Source organism: Glossina fuscipes, unplaced genomic scaffold (genome assembly GCF_014805625.2).
Source record: "Glossina fuscipes isolate IAEA_lab_2018 unplaced genomic scaffold, Yale_Gfus_2 221, whole genome shotgun sequence".
NCBI lineage: Eukaryota > Metazoa > Arthropoda > Insecta > Diptera > Glossinidae > Glossina > Glossina fuscipes.
The window spans coordinates 1,740,855-1,767,790 of record NW_023998564.1 but is presented as its reverse complement, the minus strand read 5'-3'; the positions used below and the strand labels follow the sequence as shown (position 1 = coordinate 1,767,790).

Sequence of the window (26,936 nt, the reverse complement as noted above, 5' to 3'; positions counted from 1 at the left end):
CTGAATCTCATCACGGAAGGTTTGTACATCGAAACTGGGTGGAAAGTCGCATGATGCTATGAAAAGATTCGAGTTAAAATTCATGGTTTTGATGATGATAATGTCAACAGTTGTAGGAAATGCGTTTGAACTTGACACGTTTCTTAACTAATATACTAACACCACCGCTCAAGCATATTCGAAACTTTAACATCGAAAAAATTTTCTTTCTTCAGAAAAACTTCGCTTAGGATGCAAAAATCAACCTTATTTGAGTTCAAGCAAAAATCCAAAAAAGGCAGATTACGTTGAACACTTTAGATATTGTACTATAAAAACATCACATTGTAAGGAAGCGTTCTGCTTCCTTACTAATTACCACGTAAATCAATTAATACTAAGTAGATATGCGTTTCCTATGCTTATCGGCAAGGCGTTTTCGGGTCCCTAGGTCTGAGAGGGTTAATATAGAAGTAATGAATTCACATACCTAACGGTCACCAAATCATGCGATTAGTACCTAGATCAGCAATGACAGTGAAACGAACAGAAGAATGGACACACGCACGAGCATAAAATATGTATAGAATCTGTACAAAACCTGTAGAAAATCATTATAATATATGAACACCCACACGAGTATAAAATATGTATAGAAGGGTCAAAATGTATAAAATCTGTATCATTACAATATATGAACACACATACAAGTATAGGAATTGCTACAACTGTATAAACATACGCGGGCATAGAAATCTTTAGAAAAATGTACATACGCTGTTAGGCCATGCAAAACATATACACAGGGATAAACACTTAGATATAAAAATGTATGAGCACATACGATCAAGTGACAACGCATCCACTGTATAAACGAGCAGCTGAAAATGTATGAAAAGGTATAAAAATGCATAGGCCATGTAAAATGTATAGAGATGTAGTATCACACATGCCAAATATATAAACACACACGTATAAACATGTCTAAACATTCATAAACAGGAAAATACACTTACTCTACCTAAATGGTATAACACTATAGAAATGTATGCGAAGTATTGTAGACATAGGTTAAGACACGTAAAGAGAAAGAAAACCTGTGTCGAAGAACGATATTGGAAACTTAGCACTCACACACCTAACCATGAATGAATCACGCGATTTGGTACCTGGGTGCATGTTGAGTAGGCATTTGATCAAATATAGCAATAAGATAGACGTAAGTTGGCATTAACTTATGTATAAGTATTTCATGCATGTCGTAACTAAGGTAATGCATATGTAAACGCATACAGCCTAGAACATGTTTGTGAGGGAACAAGCAAGCGAGACTGCAGCTATGAAAGCGCGACTCATCACACGGAATCTTTCAATTGTGTCATAGCCGCCTAAGGTAACTGTACAATTTGACAAGTTGACCTTTATGAATAGTTTTTTTTTTTTGACTTTACGGATAGGGGATGTGCTGGCTTAGCTGTTAGGCGCCATCCCTGAAGGACTTTTAGGACTACTGACTTTACGGATAGGGGATGTGCTGGCTTAGCTCGCCATCCCTGAAGGACTTTTAGGACTACTGACTTCACGGATAGGGGGTGTGTTGGCTTAGCTGTAAGTCGCCACCCCTGGAAGACTGAGGGCCATTTTTTTTTTATTACTGTACATACGAGTAGCCAACCAGAGACAAACCATGGGACCAGGGGGCCTATGCAGCTACGACACGAGCAACGTATCGGTTTTTCTTGCAGTAATTCGCGATAGTGCGAGTAAAACCTCTAGCCACGTGTGCATCAAACCGGTCATAAACGCTTCAGTTGACCCACAACCGCCTAAGTAATCCGCGATAGTTCGAGAAAAGAAAAAAATCTCAAGCCACGAGTGCGTCAAATCGTTCGTCGGGTCACCTCGCTGGTTCCTTGCCAACCCTCTACAAAACCACTTGTAATCTCGCATACCAATCAGAGAATATATAAGAACATCCCCGAAGGGCCGGAACATTTTGTTTCATATAAATTGTCTTGCAACGAACCTTGGAGTGGCTGAGTTTCTACCCTGCCCAAGAAGACTCGTTACAACATTTAAAGTTGAGAGGGAACTCCGGAAGATTTACTCGTAAAGCTGTGTGCTTGATCGAGGCGAGAATTGGCGCAGACTGACATTTTTTCTTCAAATTCTTTAATACGACTCTGAGGGATCGTCGGACGAAAACTTTATTTAATAGCAAAAATTAATATTTCAAGTTCTGAGGAACGCAAATAGTTGTTTGAAATTACTGGACGCCGAAGTCTTGTTACAAACGGCTTGGGGGTAAATTGAGAGAAGGTTCAGTGGATGAACTGAGAGGAGATTTGGAAAAAACCGATTTCCTTTCGACGAGAGCATTAATTTATTCTTAGTTAAAACTTTATTGGCATTTTCATTGTCGTCCTTACGCGAAACGGCAGATGCGTTCTCCAATGGAGGGAAATTGTCATCGTAGGAGATGTCGTTAAGACATTCGAAGTAGTTTGAGTAAAACCTCTCTTGTACTTCTTTATAGGATAGATTTTTAATGGCCATGATCTTATTAATGTTTAAGTCCAGTTCCCTGTTCGGGCAACATTTGTTGAGAGTGTTGTGATCACCTGAACCACAGGACAAGCACTTCATCTTGTCACAGTTCACACACTTCGTAGACATCCTACAGTTCAGGCATCTGCTCTCTTTAGCTTTACAGATTTTTGAAACGTGACCATATATACTGCACTTAAAATATTGCTTTAAGGTGGGCACAAAGTATTCCCCCGGCAGGTGGCAATAATTAAATTTGATTGACTTAGGGAAGCCGATTTTAATGCTGGTTGTGGGAATTCACTCATACTTTTTGTTGGGATTCTTTGAAAACGAACAGAGGATTTGATCTGAATATCGGACACGACGTTTTTAATTATCTCGTCTACACTGTATATACATGGGATGTTTCGAATGACTCCGAATCTCTCAGTGAACGACCTCAGTATATACGCCTTTAAATCGTTTTTAGTAAAATCGTTATTTGTGACAAAGTCGTTGGCATTAACAGCAGAGCTGAAGATCAATTTGGCTCTATCCCTGCCGACCACCTTTAGTTCTTGTAAGCCGTACATGGTGAAATCTGCAGGTAATCGTAAAAAAAGAGATCGGAATTGTTATTCATACGATTCCCTTCAGCGTTTGCACACATTTCGACAAAAACTACGAAATTGCCCTTCGATAAGTAGCCGTACAAATTGGTCTGGTGATTTGGCATGGCTGTGGCACCCAAATCAGAGGGCTTGTCGAGTGTCTACCAGGCACAACTGAAACATTTGCGTTAACCTCTCCATTGGGAGAGGTTCCTCGATCCTCGATCTTTTGGTGTGCCCACTGGCATGCATATAAAAATCTTCGAAACCGTCTCTGTCAGGAGTTATAAGATCAGACCCAGTCTCCGCAGGTAGATGGACTGAGGTTGTTTTGGCTATTGTAACGTGTACCACCAACCAAAAATCCGAACGAAAAAAATTTAATGTATATATTTCTTTTTAATCTTTTTTTTTCCTTTTCCTTCCTTTCCTCCTTCTCACCATTTAAATTTCAAAAAATATGGTTACTTTCTTAAACTTCCTTTTTCCTTTTTTTTTCTCTTGCCTGCTTTTCTTTTCCTTTTAAATTAATTAAATTCTCGTACATTTTTTTTTCTTATTTTCACTAACACCAGCAAAACACAAAAATTATCCAGCAGCTGTGTGCAAAGGGGACGTGTTGTATCAAGTGTGAATGAAATGTGAATGGAAGGCTTTGATCAAATAAATAATATTATATAACAAATCTAATCCCAACTTTACTAAAAAGTAAATAAAAAATTTGGTGTTCACAGTGGACGTTTTCTACATATCTCAGCGAATTGTCGAGTGTTGATTTCCTGAGTAGAATAAAAACAAGAAGAAAATATTAAAACTGAAATTCGCCTACCAACCAGGCAATGTGAATATTTGTTTGAAGAATCGGAAGCTTTAATTCGAATCAATCGTTTCATCATGTAATCTATGCTGTACTCAGGTCGATAATATGCCACGATAAATTTGTATCTTTATTCTTATATGTAATCTAAAATGTTTTCATAGACCACACGTTACGAATCCCATGAGGCTGCAATCGACACAAGATAGTAAAAGAAAAAAATTATGAGGATTTCATTTTATTATTAAATTTCACTTAATGAGAGATTTCAACAACACACCTCACTTAAGAGCTATTGAAAACATTTAATAAGCACAAATAGCCCAACTGTTACAGTGCATTATAGCGGATTTGGTATATCTCACTAACTAAACTAACTAAAACTACTGCGCAGAAGTTTCAATTTAAGGCAACGTTAAACATCACAGCAGCAAAACATTATTAAAACATTATTAATTACTGCTATTATTATTATTATATGTGTATTAAGTAAATAAAGCGTCATTGCTATTTTAACAGAGGCTTTCGTTTTAGTTTGACTTGACACATAAACGGCGAAATGGACAAGTGTTTACTTTGTTTGGAAACCGACTTGGAATTTGAGCCAAACATCAAGGTGGGCTCAACACAATGGGAAGAATTAAATATAAAGAATATTATAGAAAAACATTTATGGTCGATAGTAAGTATGTCAGTATATGTACGTGACAAGATCTAATCGAATTGAAAATCTTTTCGCATGTTAATTTCTACAGAATAATATTGAGTCCTACCAATGGATATGTCATACTTGTTGGAAAGAGTTACATGATTTTCATAAGTTCTACTCACGCCTAGAAATTGCTCGTGTAAGTCTACTTAAGGTTAATTCAGAAAATATAAAATTGGAGACATCGCGTAATGGATCACCCATTCCTCCGCCAGCAGAACGAACTGAGCAAATGGTCTCCGAAGCTAGAGAAATTGATAAAGCTTTGTTTGAAGATAGCTTAGAAACGGAAATGTTAATAAACCCATCAATACCCACTTGTGAATTAATTATTGAACAAAATAAATTACCTATTAATGAAACATTGTCGGATACTGAACCGATTGCGCAAAAGAAGCGTAGAGGTCGACCACGAAAGCAGGAAAATGCAGAGAGTTGCTCACAAAAAGTAAAAAAGAAAGTAAAAATATTAAAACGTCAAGCTGTAAAAAGAAATCAAAAGGATGTTTCTCTCTCCCGCACAATTGTTGGAAAAACAGTCAGCACATCTGATAAAATTATCGAGATAAAGCCAGAAATCAAGGAGGAACCTGAACTGTTAATAACGAATACAGAACCTAAATCAAACGTAGATGGACTGGAAAATGACAATTCCTTAGAAGCGTCTGAAACGCTAATAAATCCACTCTCTCCACCTTATCGATTACGAAATGAGAAGGAAATAAAATCTAAAGCACAGGAACCTATTCAAGAAGGCTCCGTTCTTCCGCGGAGACCAAGAGGACGGCCTCGTAAAAAAGAGATTAGAGAATTTTTGATAAATGAAATGAAACGAAGTAGTGCATTAAAGACGAAAGGAAATGGTAAGAATGACGATCTCACAGAGGGAACGGAACTATTGCCTGTTTCTGAAATAACAAAGAACGTTCCTGAACCTGAATTAAAGCTAACATATACATCGAAATTAGCTGTTCAATCGGAAAATTTAGAAAGAGAATTGGCTGATTACTCTAATATTGATTCTGACTCAATTTGTAGTCCAGCCAATGACGCCGTTTCTACGACACATAAAAAGAAGGGAAGAAAATGTGTTTCTAGTGGAAGCAAAAAATTGGAGCCAAATCAAATTGAACAATTTATAACCGACAACATAAAAATTATCTGCGCTGTGTGCGACGAACCCCAAGCAAATTTTAGTAAATTACAGCGCCACTCTCAAAAGCAACATCAAAAACGCGGTTATGTCTCATGTTGCGAAAAGAAATTCATTAAACGCGCTTTCCTTGTTGATCACATAAATCAACATCTTAATCCAAACCATTTCAAATGTGAACAATGCGGGAAGATAATGGGAAACCGACGATCAATGAAATCACACATAAGAATGCACGAGATTTATGATGGTAAACGGGAGAAGCAACATAAATGTCATATATGTGGTAAAGCTTTTGCTGCTCGAATAGTCATGAAAACTCACATGTTAATACATATCCCGCAAGACGAAAGAAAATTTCGATGTACGGAATGTGGGAAAAGGTAAAATTGCAACAAAAACGCATTGATTTAAAAAAAGGGGATTTCTTATGATCCTTCTCTCTTTCTTTCCAGTTATAGTAGTCAACTACTGCTTAATAATCATTTGCAAGGTGTACATCTGCACAAATATGCAAAAGTCTGCGAGATTTGCGGTAAAACGATACGATCAAGTATAGCCTTTGAACGTCACATGCGAGAACACACCGGCCAACCTCTGCCCGAAATTAATTGCGATATCTGTGGACTTAAACTGGCCAGTCCTCGGGGATTAAAACGTCACAAGATACGCCAACATCCACAGGGTGGAAAAAAAGGATTTGAATGTCCAATATGCCCAAAAGTGCCGCCGAATCTCAATGCTCTGAAAGAACATATAAAATATACTCATGAAACAGGATTTGATCATAAATGTACAATTTGCGGCAAAGGTTTCAAGCGATCAAGGTCCTTAGTAGTAAGCTCAAATAGTAAATTAATAAAATCGTTTATAATCTATATATGTATATCTTAAAGGAACATATGGCCACGCACACTGGAGACGTTCTCTACACTTGTACTTGGTGTCCAAAGACATTTAATTCCAATGCTAATATGCATGCGCACCGCAAAAAGACTCATCCCATAGAGTGGGCGGAGCATCATCGCAAAAAATATGTCAGCAACTTTCTGAATAATTGTGGTGCTACTTCAGGGACTACCGAATTACCAATGCAAGTATATTAATAAATTTAAATTTAGATATCGTAGTTTTCGTGAATCGTAATAATTGAGCTAATATTGGAATAATAAATATTAGCAATTATTAATAATACGTTGCAGCTTTGAAAGTGCCTAAAGACGTCCACTGAAAACTGATGCATCATCAAATTATTTTCTTTTGCTGGTATTTTTAGAATGTTCCTATTATTTCGTTGGTATATTTATTATTTTACTTATTGTTCTCATGCGAACCGCCTACATTTTTTAATTTTGGATTTTAATATACCAAGAAAATAGTAAGTAAGTAAGTACGTACGTATGTTTGTAATGCCTACAAATACGCAATGCATGCGTATCGCGGTACAATTTATTATCATACATTTACGTTTGCAGCTTGCAACGTTTTCGCTAGTAGTGTATGGTTTGTAGTTCTATTTTTACAATTACAAAATGTTCGGTGCATTAAAAAAAATATATCAATTAACCACGTAGTGGAGTAGGTAGCACGTTTCATACCAATTATATACTGTTTATGCTAGCCCATTGAAACATGGTCGATTCTTTATTAAAAGTGTTTAATAAGCATTATTTCTTCAGCTGCTGCAGTATTTTATAGCAGCTGATGTATTTTATCTAACCGTGCAGTTAGAAACAACTGTGCATAAATTGCGATTTAAGGCAACGTTGAACAACATCGGCAAAAGCATTATTAATTACTGCTATTATTATTATGCCTTACAATAATATTTAATTGCAAAAGATCATTAAACATAAGCTTAGTACATATACACTTTTACGTTTGCTATATAACTAGATCTGGCGACCAGTGAAATGGATAGGTGTTTACTTTGTTTGGAAACGAACTTTGAATTTCAGCTAAACATCAAGGTGGATTCAACACAATGGAAAGAACTAGAGGTGGAGAGTGTTATAGAAAAACATTTATGGCCGATAGTAAGTATATAACTATATGGACGAATATAAAATTGGTTTTATTTGAAAATATTTTCGAATCTTAATTTCTACAGAACAATATTGAATCCTACCAATGGATGTGTCATACTTGTTGGAAAGAGTTATATGATTTTGATAAATTCTATACACGCCTAGAAAACGCTCATGCCAATTTGCTTACAGTTAATTCGGAAAATATAAAACTGGAGACATCACATAATGGATCACCCGTACTAGCGGAAATGTTCCACGAAACCAAAGGTATTGACAAAGAAGTTTTATTTGAAGATAGCCTAGAAACGGAAATGTTAATAATAAACCCATCAATACCGACCTGTGAATTAATTATTGAAGAAAATAAATTACCTATTAATGAAACTTTGTCGGACACTGAACCGATTGTGCAAAAGAAGCGTAGAGGTCGACCACGCAAGCAGCAAGATGCGGAAAGCTGTCTACCGAAAACAAGAAAAAAAGTAAAAATATTAAAACGCCAAGGTGTAAAACGAAAGCAAAAAGATAATATTCCTTCCCGCATAACGTCTGGTAAAACTATTGTAGGATCTAATAAGGCTCTTGAGATAAAGCCAGAAATCAAGGAAGAACCAGAACTCTTAATAACAAATACAGAACTTAAACAAAGCGCAAATTTGGTAGATTACTCGTTTAATGATCATTCGAACACCGATTACGATTCTGATTACAATCCTTCAGATACTCAAAATATTATTTCACCTCATGCTAACTGCGAAGAGGTTAAGCGTTCGAATAGCAAACGCTCTCGCTCTCTAAGCTATCGAACAACTAAGCAAAACGAAAGCGACAAATTTATTGCTGAACATTTTAAAATCACGTGCGGTGTATGTCAGGATCCGTTGGAAAATTTTAACGAACTGCAGCGACATTTCAGAAAATGTCATCAAAGGCGTGCTTACGTTTTATGTTGCAAGAAAAAATTATTTAAACGCAGTTATCTCGTTGATCATATACATCAACATCTAGATCCAAATTACTTCAAATGTGACCAATGCGGTAAAGTTATGGGCAATCGACGTTCTTTAGAATTGCATGCGAAAATGCACGAAAGTAATCGGGAGAAAATACACAAATGTCCTGTATGCGGTAAAGCATTCGCTGCTTGGAAAGTTATGCGAACGCACACCTTAATACATATCCCCGAAGAAGAGAGGAAATTTCGCTGTGGTGAGTGCGGAAAAAGGTAAGCTTGTATAGTTTGCATTGTTTGCGCTCAATCCCTACTTTGTGATCGGCGGTAGCACATGTATGCTTTATTAGCATTATGGCTAAGATCGACTATTTGCTTGTTTTTGGAATTTGTAAAACAGCCGAGAAAATTAGATATTTAGAAAATTATTCTTACTTCATTTTGCAAATTAATCTTGAAAATTAACCCGAATAGTTCGTGAGTACTTGAAACAAAAACAAAATAGCTAAAGATATCAAATTGATCGATATCTTTAACATCTTCTCAATTTCCAGTTTTGGTGATCAATATTTACTTAATAATCACATACGAAATGTTCACTTAAATAAGTATGCGAAGGTATGCGATATATGCGGAAAATCTATAAGGAGCAGCGATGTCTTTGAACGTCATATGTTAGAACACACGGGACAACCACCGCCGGAAGTAAGCTGTGACATCTGCGGCCTTAAATTAAGCGGGCCACGTGGCTTGAAACGTCATAAGATGATACAACATCCTGAAGGTGGTAAACAAGAATCAGTTTGCCCAATATGTTCGAAGGTATCACCAAATCCGTTCGCTCTGAAAAGACATATTAAATTTAACCATGAAATGGCTAACAATCATAAATGTACTATTTGCGAAAAGGCTTTCAAACGGCAGACGACATTAATCGTAAGAAATCATAATTATTGTTATAAATTTGTTAAGATAAAATTTCCGAAATTTGCTTTTATTAGGAACATATGACTACACATACTGGCGATGTTCTTTATATTTGTACCTGGTGTCCAAAAACTTTCAACTCTAATGCGAACATGCATGCTCATCGCAAACGTGCGCATCCTAAAGAATGGGCAGAACATCACCGCAAAAAGTATGCAGACAATTTCGCCCTTAATTTCCTGCCATCAGGGCCAAATAGTACGGAAAAGTTGCAAATGCAGGCGTAGTTCGTAAAAACGGCTTTGCTTCAGTTTAATTTAACTAGTGCGTTAGTTTTTTCGATAACGTTATTTTATTAGTTCATTATTACCAATCGTTGTGATAAAGCAAATTTTTTTTAACATTTCACGTCTCCTTTATTAATACTCGGAAAATTTTATTTTTGCCCCCCGGCGGCTTCGTGCCAAATTTTTGGTTTGGCCATGCAGAAGAAAACATTTGGTCGTTAAACATTGTTTCCCGGGGACGAAAATATTCTTTCTAGCGCTATTCCCGCTTGCAACATATTTCTATTTAAACGGAATTTTTCCCTGGTGACAGAAAGCTTTGTATCCAACACGTCACCGTAATCAGGCAATTTTTAAGGAAATGGATAAACATATGACGCATCAAATTACAAATGAAAACGATGTTCTCTGTAATATGTAAAGTGTGTATACATACCTTTTATCTTAAATTAAAATGTACAATAGAGAGTGTGTGTGCACATTTCTTCTTGCTATGTTTTATATTTTGCGATTTTATTCTAAGCTTTTTATGTTCAATAGAAGCAGACATCAGTTTCTCACATTTTAGGATTTTAAACTTAAAAACATAAGAAACACAAGAGAGCTTTGCTACAATATATTTGTCGTACACACTAATACAATTCTGAGAAGTTTGCTAAAAAACGAACTAAAATTTTAGATAAATGTTTGGAGTGGGCTTATAAGCTAATTCATATTGGCTTGATCCAGTTAACAACATCAAAAAAAAGAAACTTTATAGAAATAACGTACACAAACAACAACATATTTAGTGGAAAAAGAGCACATAACTTTACTAAATGCTTGAAAATCAATAGATAATAGAAGAACGAGTTTAGAAGATTGCTAATTTTCTAGCAAGAGGCTGATTTGCTGGTTGAACCAATATTGCATTATTTACTGGACTCGTCTAACCTTCCACCTTCTGCTAACATATAAGCAACGTTTGAAAGGTCACTGTGGGCAAACCATGCCCTGTGAAAAAATGAAACCAGTACAGCGTGAGTCCTCTAGTAATAGCCTTTCCAACGATGTACAGGTTATATTAAGTTTTGCTCGGAGAATTTTTTTTTGGGTCTTAAGAAATTGCTGTTCTTAATATAGGCTAATATGTAAGCAAAGGATAGCAGAAAACTATCTGTTTCCAGTTTCTCGTCATCTTTTGGATTGAATTTTTTTTTGGTTTGTTGAATGGAGATGCACTAAGCCAATACATTTGTGGCTTATATGTCCACACTGTAAACTGTCGTAATTTTTGGTCGAAATATATATAAAACGCGACAAAAAAAGAGCGGCCTTAATAACTGGAGTAAGCATGTTATATGTAATTGTGTGTGTGTGTGTAATTGTGTTTGTTGAGTTCTTGAAAGTTAAACAGTGTTGCAAACTTTGGCTGAAAACGAAAAAGGAATGCTATAGTAATAGAAAGATTGAACACAAAAAGAAAAAAAAATTTTTAAACGATAAATTTGCTTTTCTAATAAAAGCGAGTTAGTTCCCCGAGATGAGGTACATTTTTTGCTGCAAAGAGATCGAGGCGAACATCACATAACTTGAAGATGGTAAGAGAACCTCTAATGCCATCAAGCCTGCGAAATCTGAAGATTATATGCTCAGCAGACTCGATAAGATTGCAAATTTCACAAACATCACATGGTATAGCGCAAATCATTTTTAAATAAACTTTATCATAAGTGTGACAGCCCATGAGTCTATAAAGAATTATGGATTCCCAGGAATTAAAAGAAGCCACAGAAAAGGGTTTGAATCGAAATGTGGATTTATTTTATAGAAAAGGCGTTTGGGAAATTGCAACGAGGAAAGCCTAACTGATTGTTAGTCATGAGTTTATTGATGCTACATCCAAATTGAGTCTCTGAAGGCTTTTTCATAATGCTCATGAAGGGTTACGCTGTCGTTTAAAATTCTACCAAGAAATCGAACAGATTTCACCTGATCAACTTAAGTAACTTTGATAAAGATTTCACGTTTAGAACTTTTGGCAAAATAAAGAGTTTGTTTTGCTGGGGTTAAAATGTAAATTAACATCGACGCATACATCGAAAAAAAATTAGCTCTCATCGATTATTGACAGCCGCTGAAAAAGATGAGTCCGCAAATACAATTAAGAAATCGTTAACACGCGCAATCTCTTTAAATTCGCCATTTAGCTGTTGAAGGATGTAGTTGCGAATTGCTCGAAATGCCTCATTGGGAGTGTATTTGAAGGACAAAATTGTCCCATCAACACGAGCTCTCCCTGCATGAAAGCCGGCTTTAACATTAAAAAAAAAATACAGTGGCCCGGTACCCAAAGAAGATGACAGTCATCCACTTTAGACTCATGTAACATACTATATATATCAAACACATTTTGACTCTCTGCATCTCGTTTACTTATTAGAAGTAGAGCTGACTTGCTATCCGAGAAAATAACAATTCTCTTGATACCATTAGTAATAGCCGCCTTAATAGCATATCTGTAATTCAATAAACCAATATACTTGGATAAAATGTTTAGTACAAAGAGACATATTTGAAGAGAATTTGAAAAGTTTAAAAGAATTTTACCAAGCTTGACACAATCGTACGCTTTGCTGATATCCGGGGAAAGCATAACAACCATTTTACCAGCTTTCTTTAGTCTAACTACGAAAAAAGATAGTTCATGAATGCACGTATTCATAGATTTGCATTTTCGATACCCATAAAGACAAGTTGGAATAATGTGCCCAGTTTTCAAAAAATCCATTAACCGCTCCTTAGCATTGAAATTAATAGTCTTTATCAATAACGAAAGGGATTTGAACTTGCGTAACCCATTTAAATCTTTATCTACTTTAGAAACGGGAACAACTTTGCCATATCGCAAATCTAAGGTTATAAAGTTTATAGACCAGCGGTTATTAATTGCATGCATACGGTGCTCTGACAATGTCACACTTAACTCCTTCACAACCTGCAGCGGTAGCTCTTTTCCTCGAATGTAAATTAATAAAACGAATTGGAAGAACTGTAATCTGACTGACACGTCGAATATAATTGGAATATCTTAGTATCTTCTATCATGTTTGTTCCATACAACACAACCATTTAATTTCTGATGACTATTGATATAATTCCAGAAAAAACGCGAGTTGCCATTGCTTTTTTGCCCTTTCCAGCAGCGGATCTCCCTTTCTTTAGCACTTTCATATGCTCAGTGAAGTTGCCTGAATAGGCACACGTACTCATTTTTTTTCTTGTAACTTGATATTTGGGAAGAAGCGTTGACAGGAAAGAATTCCACCAAAGTTTAGATGAGAAAGACTCAATATCAGAAAAGGTGGTTCTAGCAGACTTAATCTCAGATTGAAAAATATCTCGAATTGATGATAAATTAGGAGGTAGGTCCTAGGAAGGTTTAGATAGACGGTCCATTAGAAATTTGCGTGCAATGAAATTATTTAACTTTTGTACAGAATTGCTGTACCTTTAAAATAAAACGACAGAATGTTGACTTTTGCAAATTGAGACACTAGTCGTAGTCCAGTTCAACTATATATTTGAAAGTTGGCAACCCTTGCAATGAGTACGTTGCGTAAACGCGCCAAAAATTACGTATTTTTTTTCCAAAAGATTTTTTCTTCTTGAAAGTTGCCAGTAGATTTTCGTCACTTCTTCTTACATTTATATCAAATATTTAAGATATCATATCCAATCATTACGTTATAACGATGGCTACTGAGAGCAATTTTTCAAAAGTTAGTAACGCTGTTACGAAAAATTATAAGGGATATGAATCTGTAATGAAAAACGGTTATTGTGAAGAACGAGTCATATCTTTGGACGAATTCTATCGCAAATACCAACGAGAAGAAAAACACATTGAAGAGGAGGCGTTATACGGGACATCCGCAATGGAGTATTTTATGGAAGCCTTCAAAAGTCTTGATGAATATCCTGAGAACATACAGAAGCCGAAAAAATTAGGACCTATAAAAGATCGCCATCACTTTACATCGCTAAAATCTTCAATTTCATTAACAGATGTGTCAAACTCAATTTCTAACATTAGCCAATCACAAAATTTTTTAAGTGTAGCCAAACCGGAAGGATTATCAACGGCTTCGGAAACCTTCAACGATTTTAAAAAATTTCAACAACAATTGAAACAGTTAAATGCCTCGTTACGAGATCGTCAGAATGAAGCAGCGTATGTTGCAAAATTACAACGTCTAAACCAGTTTTCGCAACAACTGTCTAAACTTTACCCTGAAGAAGGGAATATTAAATTAGCCTTAACAGAGAAGCAAGAGAAGAATTTAGATAAATTGCTTGACGAAATTGATAATGCAAACGCTACTCGGACCTGTTGCAATATTCTTAAACAACCTAATTTTAGTACTTCAAAACGTTTGGAGAAACTAACCCAGATCTTATCATTTTGTTTACATTCAGTTAGTGCTTTTGAAAAATTAAATAAATAATTACACCCATCAATTCCTTCATTTAATTTTTTATACTCATATACCACATTACATCCTACATATCGGAATTTACCCCTTCATCTCCTGTGCTATCCTGCGTGGCGAACTATAATATGCATATTTTAATAAAAAGTATAAGAAAAGTAACGCGGCGGACGCATAACACGCAAAATTAAACAAAAAAAAAACTACCCGAATAATCACTTAAATAACTAAATAATAACATATTCCAAATCTAACCCCAACTTTACTAAGGCCCAAGCAAAGAACTCCCTGTTCACTTTGGACTTTTTTTAGACATTCCAGCAGATGTATTGCCTTCGTTTCCAATTTTCCCAATTAGACCAGTTTTCGAGAAAGCCTTATATTCACGTTTAAAATAGTGTCTCGAACATAATGTGTCCTCAGCAATTTTCAATTTGATTTTAGACGTTATAGATCAGCCCAAAAAAACAAAACTGTCACTTTGTTGTCAGCGATGAACTCAACGTTTGCTAAGAACGACATTCTCATTGCTTGCTTTCTAGACACATCTTCAGCGTTTGATTTTTTTTATTGTATCATTACCGCTGTCAATTTTATTTAAACTCCAATCATAATTATCAAATTGACTTTGACATTAATATCAATTGATGAAATTTGTAGCAAAAACTGGAAAATATATATTTTTTTTAGAAATCGTAAGGGAAAAAAATGCAATTTTTTCATGCCTGCTAATTTTGTGCCAATTGACGAAAAAAGCTTTAATAGTTATAAGAATTCTCACAAATTTCAAAATTTTCGTCTATGTTCGACCACGGTGTGACACCAACTTCACGTTAAAATCAGCTTAATACCGTGAGCTTGACATCCTCTCCTCTCGGCCAGCACTAGTATATCATGCCAAAGGTAAAATAATAATAACCCTTTGAATGGGATAAAATATTCCAAGAGCAACCTGCCGCTTGAATGGCAAAAGTGCATGGACGATATGGCCGCATGCTTTGAGGAATAAAAATGATTCTGTCAACAATCAATCAGATCTTCAATTGTATTCCTCTCTATTTGAATCTCCCTACCAAATTCTTTATGACCTCTTTCTCTATAAGACCATGTTAATTAACAACGACGATGTTGTGGTATAAAGAAAATCTTTCGCAGGTCCTCATGAACCTGTATCGCGTCCTCGTTGTTTTAATTTATAGATTAACAAAATTTTCAACTTCTTTCCTGACAACGTCTCAATCCTGGGCTATGCTGACGATCATGCCATTTTTAGATCCAACTCTGATCCAGATTGATGTAGGCGCAATTTGCAATCTGCCCTCCACATTATTTCCTCTCATCTTGAATCACTTCAACTCACACTTTCAGTCAACAAGACCAAACGTTTGGTCTTTTCAAAAAAAAGAGAAACCGCACGATTACTTCTGTCGCTCATCTACGTGTCGTCTATTCCTTCTGTTAAAACTTTCGACTTCTTAGGATTTGTTCTACACTCTAAACTTTCTCCTGTTGCTTACATTGACAAAATTCCTGAACATCTTTTTTAAATGTTCACTTTTGAACAAGCCAAAGAAGCACCTTCTAAAATAATGCGGAATCGAACGCAAAATGCCCTCGTCTGGCTCTTGGTGGCATGAATTCTATATGCAGATAACATTGAGTTTTCCAGGCCATCTTGTTTCAATAATCGTGTTCTTATTTCTCCTAATTTGAGGGCAATCAACAAGAAGCATTCAGTTTTTTCTTGGCAACAGCGATGGAATAATTTACCATATGGTCGTCACTTATACTCTTTATTTCCGCGAACAAAAAAAGTTCCTTGGTTTATCAATTGTGGACGTGACATTTGCCTTATTAATAACTAAAAAAAAAAAAAGTGGCGGACGTATAACACGCAAAATGAAAGAGGCCTTCATCTTATTTCTTTTGTTTTTGGTTTGTTGAGTGGAGATGGACTAAGCCAATACATTTGTGGCTTGTATGTCCAGATAATAAACAGTCGTAATTTTAGATCACGCGACAAAAATATAGCGGCTGTAATAACTAGAGCCGGTATGTTAAGTTTCATTGTGTGTGTGTGTGTGTGTAATCGTACTGGTTGAATTGTTAAAAAACAAACTGTGTTGTAAATTTTGGCTGAAAAAGGAATGCTAAAGTAATAGAAAAACATTGAACGCAAAAAGAAAAAAAAAAATTTAAAACAATAAATTCGTTTTTCTAATAAAGCAAGTTAGGTCCCCGAGACGACGTACATCTTTTGCTGCAAAGAGATCGAGGCGAACATCACATAACTTGAAGAAGCTAAAAGAACCTCTAATGCCATCAAGCCCGCGACATCTGAAGATTATATGCTCAGCAGACTCGATAAGATTGCAAATTTCACAAACATCACATGGTATAGCGCAAATCATTCTTAAATAAACTTTATCATAAGTGTGACAGCTCATGAGTCTATAAAGAATTGTGGATTCCCAGAAATTAAAAGAAGCCACAGAAAAAGGTTTAAATTGAAATGTGGGATCTATTTTATAGAAAAGGCGATTGAATTTAACACGCGCAAGCTCTTTAAATTCGTCATTTAGCTGTTGAAGGATATTTTGGGGAATCGCAACATATGGAATGTGAAAATTCAACTTATGACCTGACTAACGATTTGTACTCAGTGAAAGCTTTCTTGGGAGGCAAGCCTAACTGATTGTTAGTCATGACTGTGATGATGCTACATCCAAATTGAGTCTTCGAAGGCATTTTCATAATGCCATTCTTTTTCAGATTCCATTCTCTTATTTCCTCATTTTTTTCCTTGCAGCTTGGTATTTGCGGAAAAGTGTGGACAGCGAAGAGTTCCACCAAGGTTTACGTGAGAGGGAGTCAATATCAGAAAAGTTGGTTCTAGCAGACTAAAAGGCACTTTGAAATGACGATAAATCGGAAGGAAGATCAACCTTAGACAGGCGGTCCATAAGGAAGTTGCGTGAAATGAAATTTTCTATTTTCTTAACGGAATTGTTGCGACTATGAAATAATCGAATTTCCATACCTCTTTTTGAATTATTAGCAATTTCATGTTTTCCAACCGAATTTGCATACCTCTCTTTGATTTCATATCTTTTTCATTCCAATTTCCATACCTCTGTGCTGTAATAAGAAATTTTTTAATCGTTGTTACCTGATAGATCACATGCGATCATTTCACGTGTGACATTTGCGGCCCAGTCTTGGCTGATCAACGGTATATGGAAGTTCATTATAAATTACACTAATGTAAAAGAAAGAATTCATAAATGCGACACTTGCGTAAAATACTTTAGCTCGGCGACAGCACTAAAATCGCATTCGATTACCCATCTTTCAAAGGATCAACAGCAGTTTGTGTGCACAGAGGGAGGGAAAAGGTAAAAAGGTACTTATAGTCAATATATAAGTTATAACTACAGGGTTTTTTTTACAGTCACGGCGACAAAAATCGTTTAACAGACCATTTTCGAAAAGTTTATCGGAGCAAGGAGCGTGATATTTGTGATATTTGTGGATGATGTATTAGTAATCGTGATCTATTTGAGCGGTACATGCAAGTTATTTGCCATCTTGGTGACCGACCGTCAGACCGGCCTTAAGCATCACTAACCTATGCATCACAAAAAGCGTGCAGCGCAAGAACAAACATGTCCAACATATTCGGAAGTGTCACCAATTTTGCAATCCCATGAACGGCTTAGTAAATATATACTGGCCTGCACACTTAAATGTAACATATGTGAAAACGCCTTTAAAAGATCAAAGGCGTTCAAGGTAAATATATGTTATGATACGATGAGAGATAATACGCGGTTTTGTAAATACGTAATACGGCGTTCTTTGTGCTTGCTTGAATTGTGACAAACTTATCATATATAAATACATAGTAGACCTTAGGTGGGGTAAAGCCCACAATGGCTTATAATCTGCTCGTTCGGTAAGTGCAGTTCGTCCGTCCGTTTATTCCTTGGGGTGTAGCACAAGTAGTTCTTTTAGCTGTAATCCTCTGTGGGTTGTTGATAAGACCAAACTTCAAGACCCTCCATATCTCACGACACGTGCGTTCATCTCTGCATTCTTCAATCCTCTTAAAGTGGCACTTAAATGTGGCCCTACATTTAATCGAGTACATAGCTCTGTATTTAGGCAGACTGTGAAGATTTACAGACATTTAATGCTACATAAAAGAGGCGACGTTATAACAAAGAGCGAATTTTCGATCAGGTGTAGGTAAATAAAAATATTATATTTTTTTCTTTTTTCATTAACACTCTTGCCAAACTTAACGAGATAGTCGAAATCACCAAACATCTAAATTTACTTTGAATGTAGCAAAACGGTAATGCCGGCTATTGTTTGGACGTACTAAGCACATGGGCTCCTTTAGATGACATTTCTGACAAAGTTTAAGCAAACTTTTTAGTCCCTCTGCCGTTACGTATCCTATACCACCTACTGTACCTTCGCTTAGGCAGAAATTCACAGAGGTAAGATAACCAAAAACGTCTCGACATCCTTGCTTACGTACGGTATATAATGTGGAAGTATCTTCAGGAAGCCACAATTCGCACATTTTCTTAAATTGTGCAGCACAAATTGCAGCCGTCCCAGCAGAACGTATGTATACCTTGGTATTGCTTGTCTCCTGTGCATGCAAAAGTAGAGATAGTTAGTTATGGATTCAATTGCTATTAATTTTTTCAAACCTGTTTTTTACGCTTCTCTCTAATCCTTCGAGCTCTTAAACGCTTTAATAGCTTTTTATGTTGCAATCGAAATTTCTTGCGTTCCTTTTCATTGGGGTCCGACAACAAAGGCTCTGTGAAGACGGGGTCATTACTACGTAAATAGATGTGTTTTAAGTTGCGTTTAAAATCGTTTCTTATAGGCAAACAAATTAAAGAAAAATTGTTTGGACTTCCTCGACGTTTCACGCTTAATCTTAATTGAATTAGGCATTCCGATTTTAGGCTTGACGGAAATTTCACCGGATTTGATCTTTTAATACATTCAACAATATCTTTGAGCTTAGAACGATCTCGTAAGACGTAGAAGTCGTTCACATTGGTGGTATCCGATTTCCAATCACGCACTAACTCTGAGAAAGGTGCACGAAATGGAGACAGAATGGATAATTTTCGATAGCTGACGCGTTTGTTGGGTGGCAAACGAAAATATTTATCACGCAACTCTACGTACCGTTCGGCAGCCATTCGCCTACCTGGAATAATGAAGAAAATTAATCCTTGCAATTTATATTGTATATAGCCTTTATATACTTGCCACTAATAGTATCCGGTGAATGTTGTTCAATGCCCATTTCTCGGCCTATTGTTTCGAACTCTCTTAATCCTCCTGGTCGAGCACCCCACATGATACAAGACAACCATATATGTAAACCATAACCAGCTGGGGCAATAACATCCCAGCCACAACCATAACCAAGACGTACGAAGTTACTACGCTGGGAACCTGGGCGTTGAATCAATAAAACAGGAATAGGTTGCAATGCATCCTCAAATTGGCAGGGTTGCCCCGGAACAATAGCTTGCTTTTCCCTTAACCCATAATAGGAATGAGATGTTACCATTTCATTGGATACACGATCCCGTATGCATTGTTCCCATAAAGAAGATTCACTTAGAGCAGAAGGCATATCGACTAAGAGTTCTTCAAGATCTTCGTTATAATCGGATTTTGTTTTACTGATGGCTTTGGTACGCTTTTTTGGGCGATGCAGACGAGGATCTTCAATACACAACGCCAACACCATGTTAGATAATAATTGTGATGGAGACGTTAAAAGTTTCTGGCATTTTTCCCAATATTGCTGTTGCTGCTTGTAAGTATCAAGAAATGTTTGTTCTCCTAACAAATCTCCGACCCACGTTTTCTTCGCATTTATTAAACGATCGAAATCTTTCACTTTAAAAGCATGGCTTAAAACCCTTTGAGCTAGAGGTCCCGTCAAACGAAAACGATTTATCGTGCCGCTCAATTCCCTTAATTCGATTGTTGCAAGATTGTTTTTATAGGTAGGAATATTTTGCCTGACCGTAAATTTAGTCATGAATTTCAACCGTCTCTGAATTTTCGCAGACATCTTTGAAGAGCCGTCAATTTTTGGATTCTCATCCTCAATGCCTAAAGGAATTTTCGTAATTTTTGCGGATTTTAGTTCAAATACTTTAATAAGTTCTTCTACTATGCAATGGGAGGAACTGGGATGCATCCATAACCACAATACTCTGTTCAAGTTTTGCTCTTGTTTTTGACCTTGCGTTAATGGACGCCACAAAAAGTTAACCCTACCTAGAGCTTTAAAAGGATATTCTTTGTATTTAAATAAATCAACGCTACCTTCCCTACGACCATTCACAAATGTGCTCGCTGTTATTCTTAAACCGATGTGTTGGCTAGTTAAGTGCTCAAAACCTTTTTCCAAGTCTTCAAGGAGACCTCTCATTTCAATGCAAGCATAAAAAGAGATGTCTTGCAATAAGCAGTGCTCTGCTGAAGCCCTGTAACATGCACGAAACGTTTTATCGCAACTACCATAAGGTAACCGATATCCCCATCTTTCGATCATATGAAAGCGTTTCGCATGCCATATATGAGTTTCCAGCCATTTGTGCTTACGTTGACGCCGCAAATAATCTGCCAATAGATTTCGCGGTCTTCTTCGATATTTACGCGACGGCCTATTAACTTGCTGCGGTCTTCCAGATTTCGACATTTGTGCAATATGAGCCGTTCTGTATTTCCTCGGTAACCGTTTGGGATGGTGAGACATTGCTCGTCTTCTCATACGCTTCGGTAGCGTTTGAAATACTAATTTATTGGAAGTAGGATGCTGGACGCTTTTCACCAAATCTATCATTTCTTTAAGAACAGATGCGGCATATTGGAAAGTTGGCATGTGGGAACCTACTAAACTGGTGTCATATTCCATTTTTTTAGTCACCATTTCACACTTCGATATCAAAAAAAGTTTTTTTTTTTTGCGATATTAAGCTAAGACGAACCAAGCCAATAAATTTGTGACTTATATGTGCAGATAATAAACAGTCGTAGTTATGGGTAAAAATTATATATAAAACACAATAAAGAAAAGCGGCCATAACAGCTAAAGCCGATATGTTAAGTGCAACTGTACATGTGTATGTAATTGTCGAATGTTGAGTTGTTCAAAGTCACGTGAAAAAAAACAGTGTTGCAAACTTTGGCTAGGGAATGTTATAGCAATAAAAAATGATTGAACGCAAAAATTTTTTGCTGAAAAGAGATCGAAAAGACTCTTACATAACTCGAAGAAACTAAAAGAACCTCTTATACATGCTCAGTAGACTTGATAATATTGCAAACTTCGCAAATGTCATATGGTATAGCACGAATCATTCTTAGATATGCTTTATCATAAGTATGACCGTTCGTAAGTATATAAAGAATTTTGATTTCCCGGAAATTAAAGAAAGCTCCTGAAAGCTGTTTGAATTGAAATGTTTAATTTATTTCATACAAAAGGCGATTGGACTTAACACGCGCAATTTCTTTAAATTCATCATTTAGTTGTTGAAAGATGTCGTTGCAAATTGCCCGTATTGTTTTGTTGAGAGGGACAAGATTGTCCCATAAACACGAGCTTTTTTTGGATGAAAGTCGGTTTTTCTATTTAAAAAAAAGCCGCAGTGACCAAGAACCCAAACAGGGTGGTAGTCACCCACTTGAGATTCATGTAACATCCTGTGTATATCAAACACTTACTGTTTTTTCCCCTTTCTTTCATTTTTTAGAAATAGGGCTGACTTGCCATCCGAAAAAATAACAATTCTCTTGATACCATTAGTAATAGTCACCTTAATAGCAAAAGTCGAGGATAATTCCTCCAAGAAACTAGATACATTATGTCTGACGGAATCGTCAGTATATCATAGGCGTTGTTATAATAAAGAACTAGCTTAGCATACGATCCTCAAACATGAGAAATTGACGTTTTGGTTTGAGGTAAAAATCGATTCAAGAAAGTTCGTGAAGAGTCTATAATTGTTGGTAAAAAAGTTTAGAGGGAATTTAATTTATCCCGTCAAAAATATAACGCAGTTTTTGATAACAAAATTTGCAACGGCCAGAGAGAGAATCACTGAGAGATAATCACTTTCTAAAAAAAGGAAGGATTCCTTATTTTGACGTTAAGTAACACGAACGAGCTCTTGCGGAAACGGACCACCACCAGAAATGACATTGAGAATATTTTGGGGGTTTTAGGGGTCGGTCCAGTACAATGTTTTAACATTCTATTTCCAAATGTTTGTATACGGTTCTCAATATATTTTGGAAAATTACAAAATTACTTAAAATGTATTATAAAGAAGCAAAAAAATAAATAAAATTAAATATAAGATCAATTAAGAAACAGGCACATATATAGATGAATGAATATGTGCTTATGGTTAATATTTACAAATATTTACGGCAAAATATTAAACGAACGCGCCGCGCATTTACTTACTCCCTCAAGTTATGAAATTCGAAGTTCGCTCATTCACTTATTCTCTCAAGTTGTTAAATTCGAAGTTCGCTCATTTACTTAGTCCCTCAAGTTGTGAAATTCGAAGTTCGCATACGGGTAATTATCAGAGGAAATATTCGAACATTAATGGACCTCGACAAAAAAACTGCGAAAATGATTGATTAATGATAAAAAAAATTAAGAAAAATGACTTTAAAAGGAGCAGGGAGAAGAAATTCACTCACTCAATAAAACAAAGCAAAAGAATTACTTTAACATTTGGACTTGACAAATACGTTTAATATTGTAGATAAATCCCTTTTATTGCTTGCTTTTCATTCCTTATAAATTAATATAGAGTGTAAAGCAAAGTTTTAAACCGTACAACATCAAAAGAACGTAAGAACGTACAAAATAAACATAAATTAAGCAAACAATTTGTCTCGTATAATTTGTCAATGTCCAGAGTATCTCTGAAAAGTTCGACAAAATTGAAGTCACATCCCGAAAATAAAAATAACGCATTATTATGCCTAAGCACTTATACATACTCTATCTGATATCAATCAGATAAATAGCTTTTATTTTTGTCAATTGCTTATTATTGCCAGTTTTTTAAAAAAGCTGTGTTTCCTAAGAAAAATGAAACGAAATCGCTGAAGCTCGTAAGCAGCTTAAATTGAAAAAATTGCTTATATAATTAGCAATAGTAACCCATGTTTGACGAAAAACGAAGACTTAAATTTGTTTACAAGATTACAAATAGCTCACAAATAGTTTCTTAGTTCTAGTGATTCTTCAAAAGTGTTTGTACTACACTTGTTTAACTTCGAACCGACATCAAAAAAATAATCACTTTGTTTGTTGGGATATCGTTAACGTGTATTGGTAAATTTTTCTAATGGGCTTGCAACCAAAAAAGTATAGCGTGCAACCAAAAAGTATAGATTGCGACCCAAAAAGTATAGCGTGCAACCAAAAAGTATAGCGTGCAACCAAAAAAAAATAGACTCCAACCAAAAAGTATAGATTGCAAACAAAAAGTATAGCGTGCAACCAAAAAGTATAGATTGCGACCCAAAAAGTCTATTTTGCTTAAATCATGATTGTTTTAATATAACCAATTATAGAAATGGAGAAAGTCTAAAGAAACTCAGGCAAGACGCTGTGTTGCCATATTCGTAAAACTTTAGCTCTAATATGTGCTGATATCCCAATTCTATTTACTTTTAGAGCTTTTCTAAACTAACAAGTGGACAATCGGTTACAATGCATCCCTTTTGGCCGAACACACAACAACAACACAATTATCAAAAAGCAGGATTAACAAGTTGCAAAATAAATGCAAAAACCTTTCTACGCTTGCAAAAGTAGGAATGTTTGTTCATTAGCGCCGCTATTATCATCTGATAGCTTTGATATTTTTTTAATATTTTGTGGCTTGTTTTGACCAATGTAAAGATCGAATTATTCTAAAAATCGAAGAATTTTTTAAAATATAATTGGTCTTCTTATGAGTGGCTTAATAAATGATAGTTAAGCAGTCAAGTGTATAATAAAGATGTTTTGTATTTTGTGCTTAGAAAAAGCGAATTCCTCAATACCGGGTGAGAAGTTTATTGATATATTTTCGGAAGAAGGTTTGCGTTTGAATATAAGCAGTATTATAGATAAACATTTCTGGTTAAAGGTACACTAAATTGTAATACACAAGTCATTGGAGAGAAAAATTTAATTTTCATATAATTTCTTATTCTCAGCCTAAAAGGAATTGTGCATCCATTCAGCAGGTATGCAGGAATTGTTGGAATGTTATAAGAGATTTTCATGCTCTGTATGTGCGGGTAGTAGAAGCTCATCACCAATTGGAATCGAAAACCGTGATTGTCGACGATCTGTTACCTCATGAGTTGAAACTGAAATCTGAGCGAATTTCTTGTACTGATGAAACAATTAAATTGGCAAATAATTTAGCCGAAAACATCTTTGATACGGAGGTTAAGGTTGAAGTTAATGATTTAGACCTACTTCCACAAATCGAAATAATAGAAGAAATTCCAAACCTAAGTGAGCGATCTCTGCGCGCTTCAAGACGGAATCGTCAGCAAATGCATGACATATTATCAGATAAAGAAACGTGTAATAAACGTATTAAACGCGAGTTGTCTATTGAACTTAATATTGAGCCCAGCCACGATATATTTGCCGACACGGATCTTCCTGCAACAGAATCTGCAAAGACTGATAACGACAGTGTAATTAATAATTCCTTAAATGTTATTGTAGACGATAATGTACAAAACACAAATGTTATGGTAAAAAAGCGAGGTAGGCCTCGTAAAACCGAGGCAGACAAAGCAAAAGTTAAATTGTCTGTTACGGCTACTAAGGGTAATACAAAAAAATCGCAACTACTAGAAGAAAAGAATATTAAAAACGAGCTATTGGATACTTTCTTGGAAGAAGATCAGACGTCAATCCCAATTCCACTAGAGGAAAATGTTAAATTGGAGCAAAAGCATGAACAAGAAGATAAAGATTATCTTAAGAACAATCTCGTTTGCAATGACGACTATGAGAATTTTGTGAATGACGTCGACTCTGAGGACTCTTCCCAATCGACGAGTGATACGGACGATGACACAGATGCCAGTTGGCCGGAGGAGAAACCTAATGACAAATATGCCATAATCTATCGAAAAATAGCTGTAAAACCTAAAAAATATCGTAAACATCCTAAACCGTTAGTGCCTCCAAAGCGTATGACCCGCGAAGAGATCGAAGCCCGTAATGCTCAACAAGCTGAGTACGATACCGTTATTGCTAAATTTTACGATAACATGCGATGTCCGAAATGTCAACTTCTCGTACGTTGTTTTGGCGATATGCGAGCTCATTTTCGCATCTCGCATAACGATGATCATGGCTTCGTGGAATGTTGTGGTAGAAGATTTATTACCCGTAAAACACTTGCAGAACATGTGTATGTGCATTGGAATCCCGATCATTTCAAATGTAGCAGCTGCAATAAAACGTGCCTAGACTCGAAGCAATTGGAAACACATGAGAACACACATCTACCCAATCCGCGTCCATCCAAATATAAGAAAACATTTCAATGCGACAAGTGCCCGAAAACCTTCTCTTCAAAAGCATCATTCGAACACCATTCCTTCGCAAAGCATGTACCGAAAGAGGAATTCAAATTCGAATGCCCGGAATGCAAGAAAAAGTAAGTACCATATCACACCATAAGAAAAAAACTTGCCATTAAATTTTGTCTGTTCATCAATTTGAAACCTGTTGAAAAAGAATAAGTTATTCATACAATTATTTTAAAGTGGAATAATGTTTGTGCTTTGTGTTGGTGTGGAAGTTAGAAAATTGAATAGTTATGAAAAAAAAAGAAAACACATACATATACCACATTGGATGCTTGAATGTTTTGTAAGTTTTTAAATTATTTAAAAGAAATTTATGACCATATTCCATGGTTTGTCCCTTCTTTTCCAGATTACCGACCGATCGTAAATTGAAGGAACATTTGAAATACTCACATGATCCACAAAGTTCAGTTATATGTGATAAATGTGGCAAAACACTAAAGAGTGGATACAGTCTTAAAAAGCATAATGAAATAGAACATTCGGACAAACCGAAGCCACCACCCGAGCCCCAACAATGCGAAATATGTGGCACTTGGCTGCGCCATTTATCCGGACTTAAGCAGCATATGAAGAGTTTACATGAAGATACTAACATTGAACACCGCTGTCATATATGCAATAAAACCTCTTCCACAGCCAGAGCTCTTCGAAGACATATCTATCATAATCACGAATGTGCCAGAAAATTCAAATGTACCCTTTGTGAGAAGGCATTTAAAAGGGCTCAAGATTTAAGAGTAAGTTTTTCTCAATTCCAATTTCATGTCAGCAATCTT

At 35.9% G+C, this 26,936-nt stretch overlaps 4 protein-coding genes across 4 annotated transcripts in view; 3 read left to right on the top strand and 1 right to left on the bottom strand.

Moving 5' to 3' along the window:
• Positions 1-3,837: 3,837 nt before the first annotated feature.
• LOC119642167 (zinc finger protein 528) lies at positions 3,838-7,778 on the top strand. The gene is made up of 5 exons (XM_038041160.1): positions 3,838-4,618; positions 4,692-6,181; positions 6,254-6,635; positions 6,695-6,891; positions 7,695-7,778. The coding sequence occupies exons 1-5, from the start codon at positions 4,496-4,498 to the stop codon at positions 7,708-7,710; spliced, it is 2,208 nt and encodes a 735-aa protein (XP_037897088.1). The 5' UTR covers positions 3,838-4,495; the 3' UTR covers positions 7,711-7,778.
• LOC119642279 overlaps positions 6,906-26,936 on the top strand; it is a 43,980-nt gene continuing 23,949 nt past the window's right edge. The window contains exons 1-9 of the mRNA XM_038041377.1: positions 6,906-7,834; positions 7,909-9,053; positions 9,335-9,716; positions 9,782-9,990; positions 11,117-11,124; positions 13,700-14,451; positions 18,100-18,258; positions 24,754-26,225; positions 26,507-26,924. Of these exons, the coding sequence (XP_037897305.1) occupies positions 7,712-7,834; positions 7,909-9,053; positions 9,335-9,716; positions 9,782-9,990; positions 11,117-11,124; positions 13,700-14,451; positions 18,100-18,258; positions 24,754-26,225; positions 26,507-26,924 (4,668 nt within the window). The 5' untranslated portion in view covers positions 6,906-7,711. The remainder of the gene's footprint in view (positions 7,835-7,908; positions 9,054-9,334; positions 9,717-9,781; positions 9,991-11,116; positions 11,125-13,699; positions 14,452-18,099; positions 18,259-24,753; positions 26,226-26,506; positions 26,925-26,936) is intronic.
• Positions 13,633-14,488, top strand: LOC119642168 (augmin complex subunit msd5). The gene has a single exon (XM_038041161.1). It carries the CDS (start codon positions 13,729-13,731, stop codon positions 14,479-14,481), a length of 753 nt encoding a protein of 250 aa, XP_037897089.1. The 5' UTR covers positions 13,633-13,728; the 3' UTR covers positions 14,482-14,488.
• Positions 18,712-21,647, bottom strand: LOC119642166 (ribonucleases P/MRP protein subunit POP1). Its single transcript, XM_038041159.1, has 3 exons — positions 19,768-21,647; positions 19,191-19,705; positions 18,712-19,129 (listed from the first exon to the last, which is right to left on the bottom strand). Exons 1-3 carry the CDS (start codon positions 21,449-21,451, stop codon positions 18,785-18,787), a joined length of 2,544 nt encoding a protein of 847 aa, XP_037897087.1. The 5' UTR covers positions 21,452-21,647; the 3' UTR covers positions 18,712-18,784.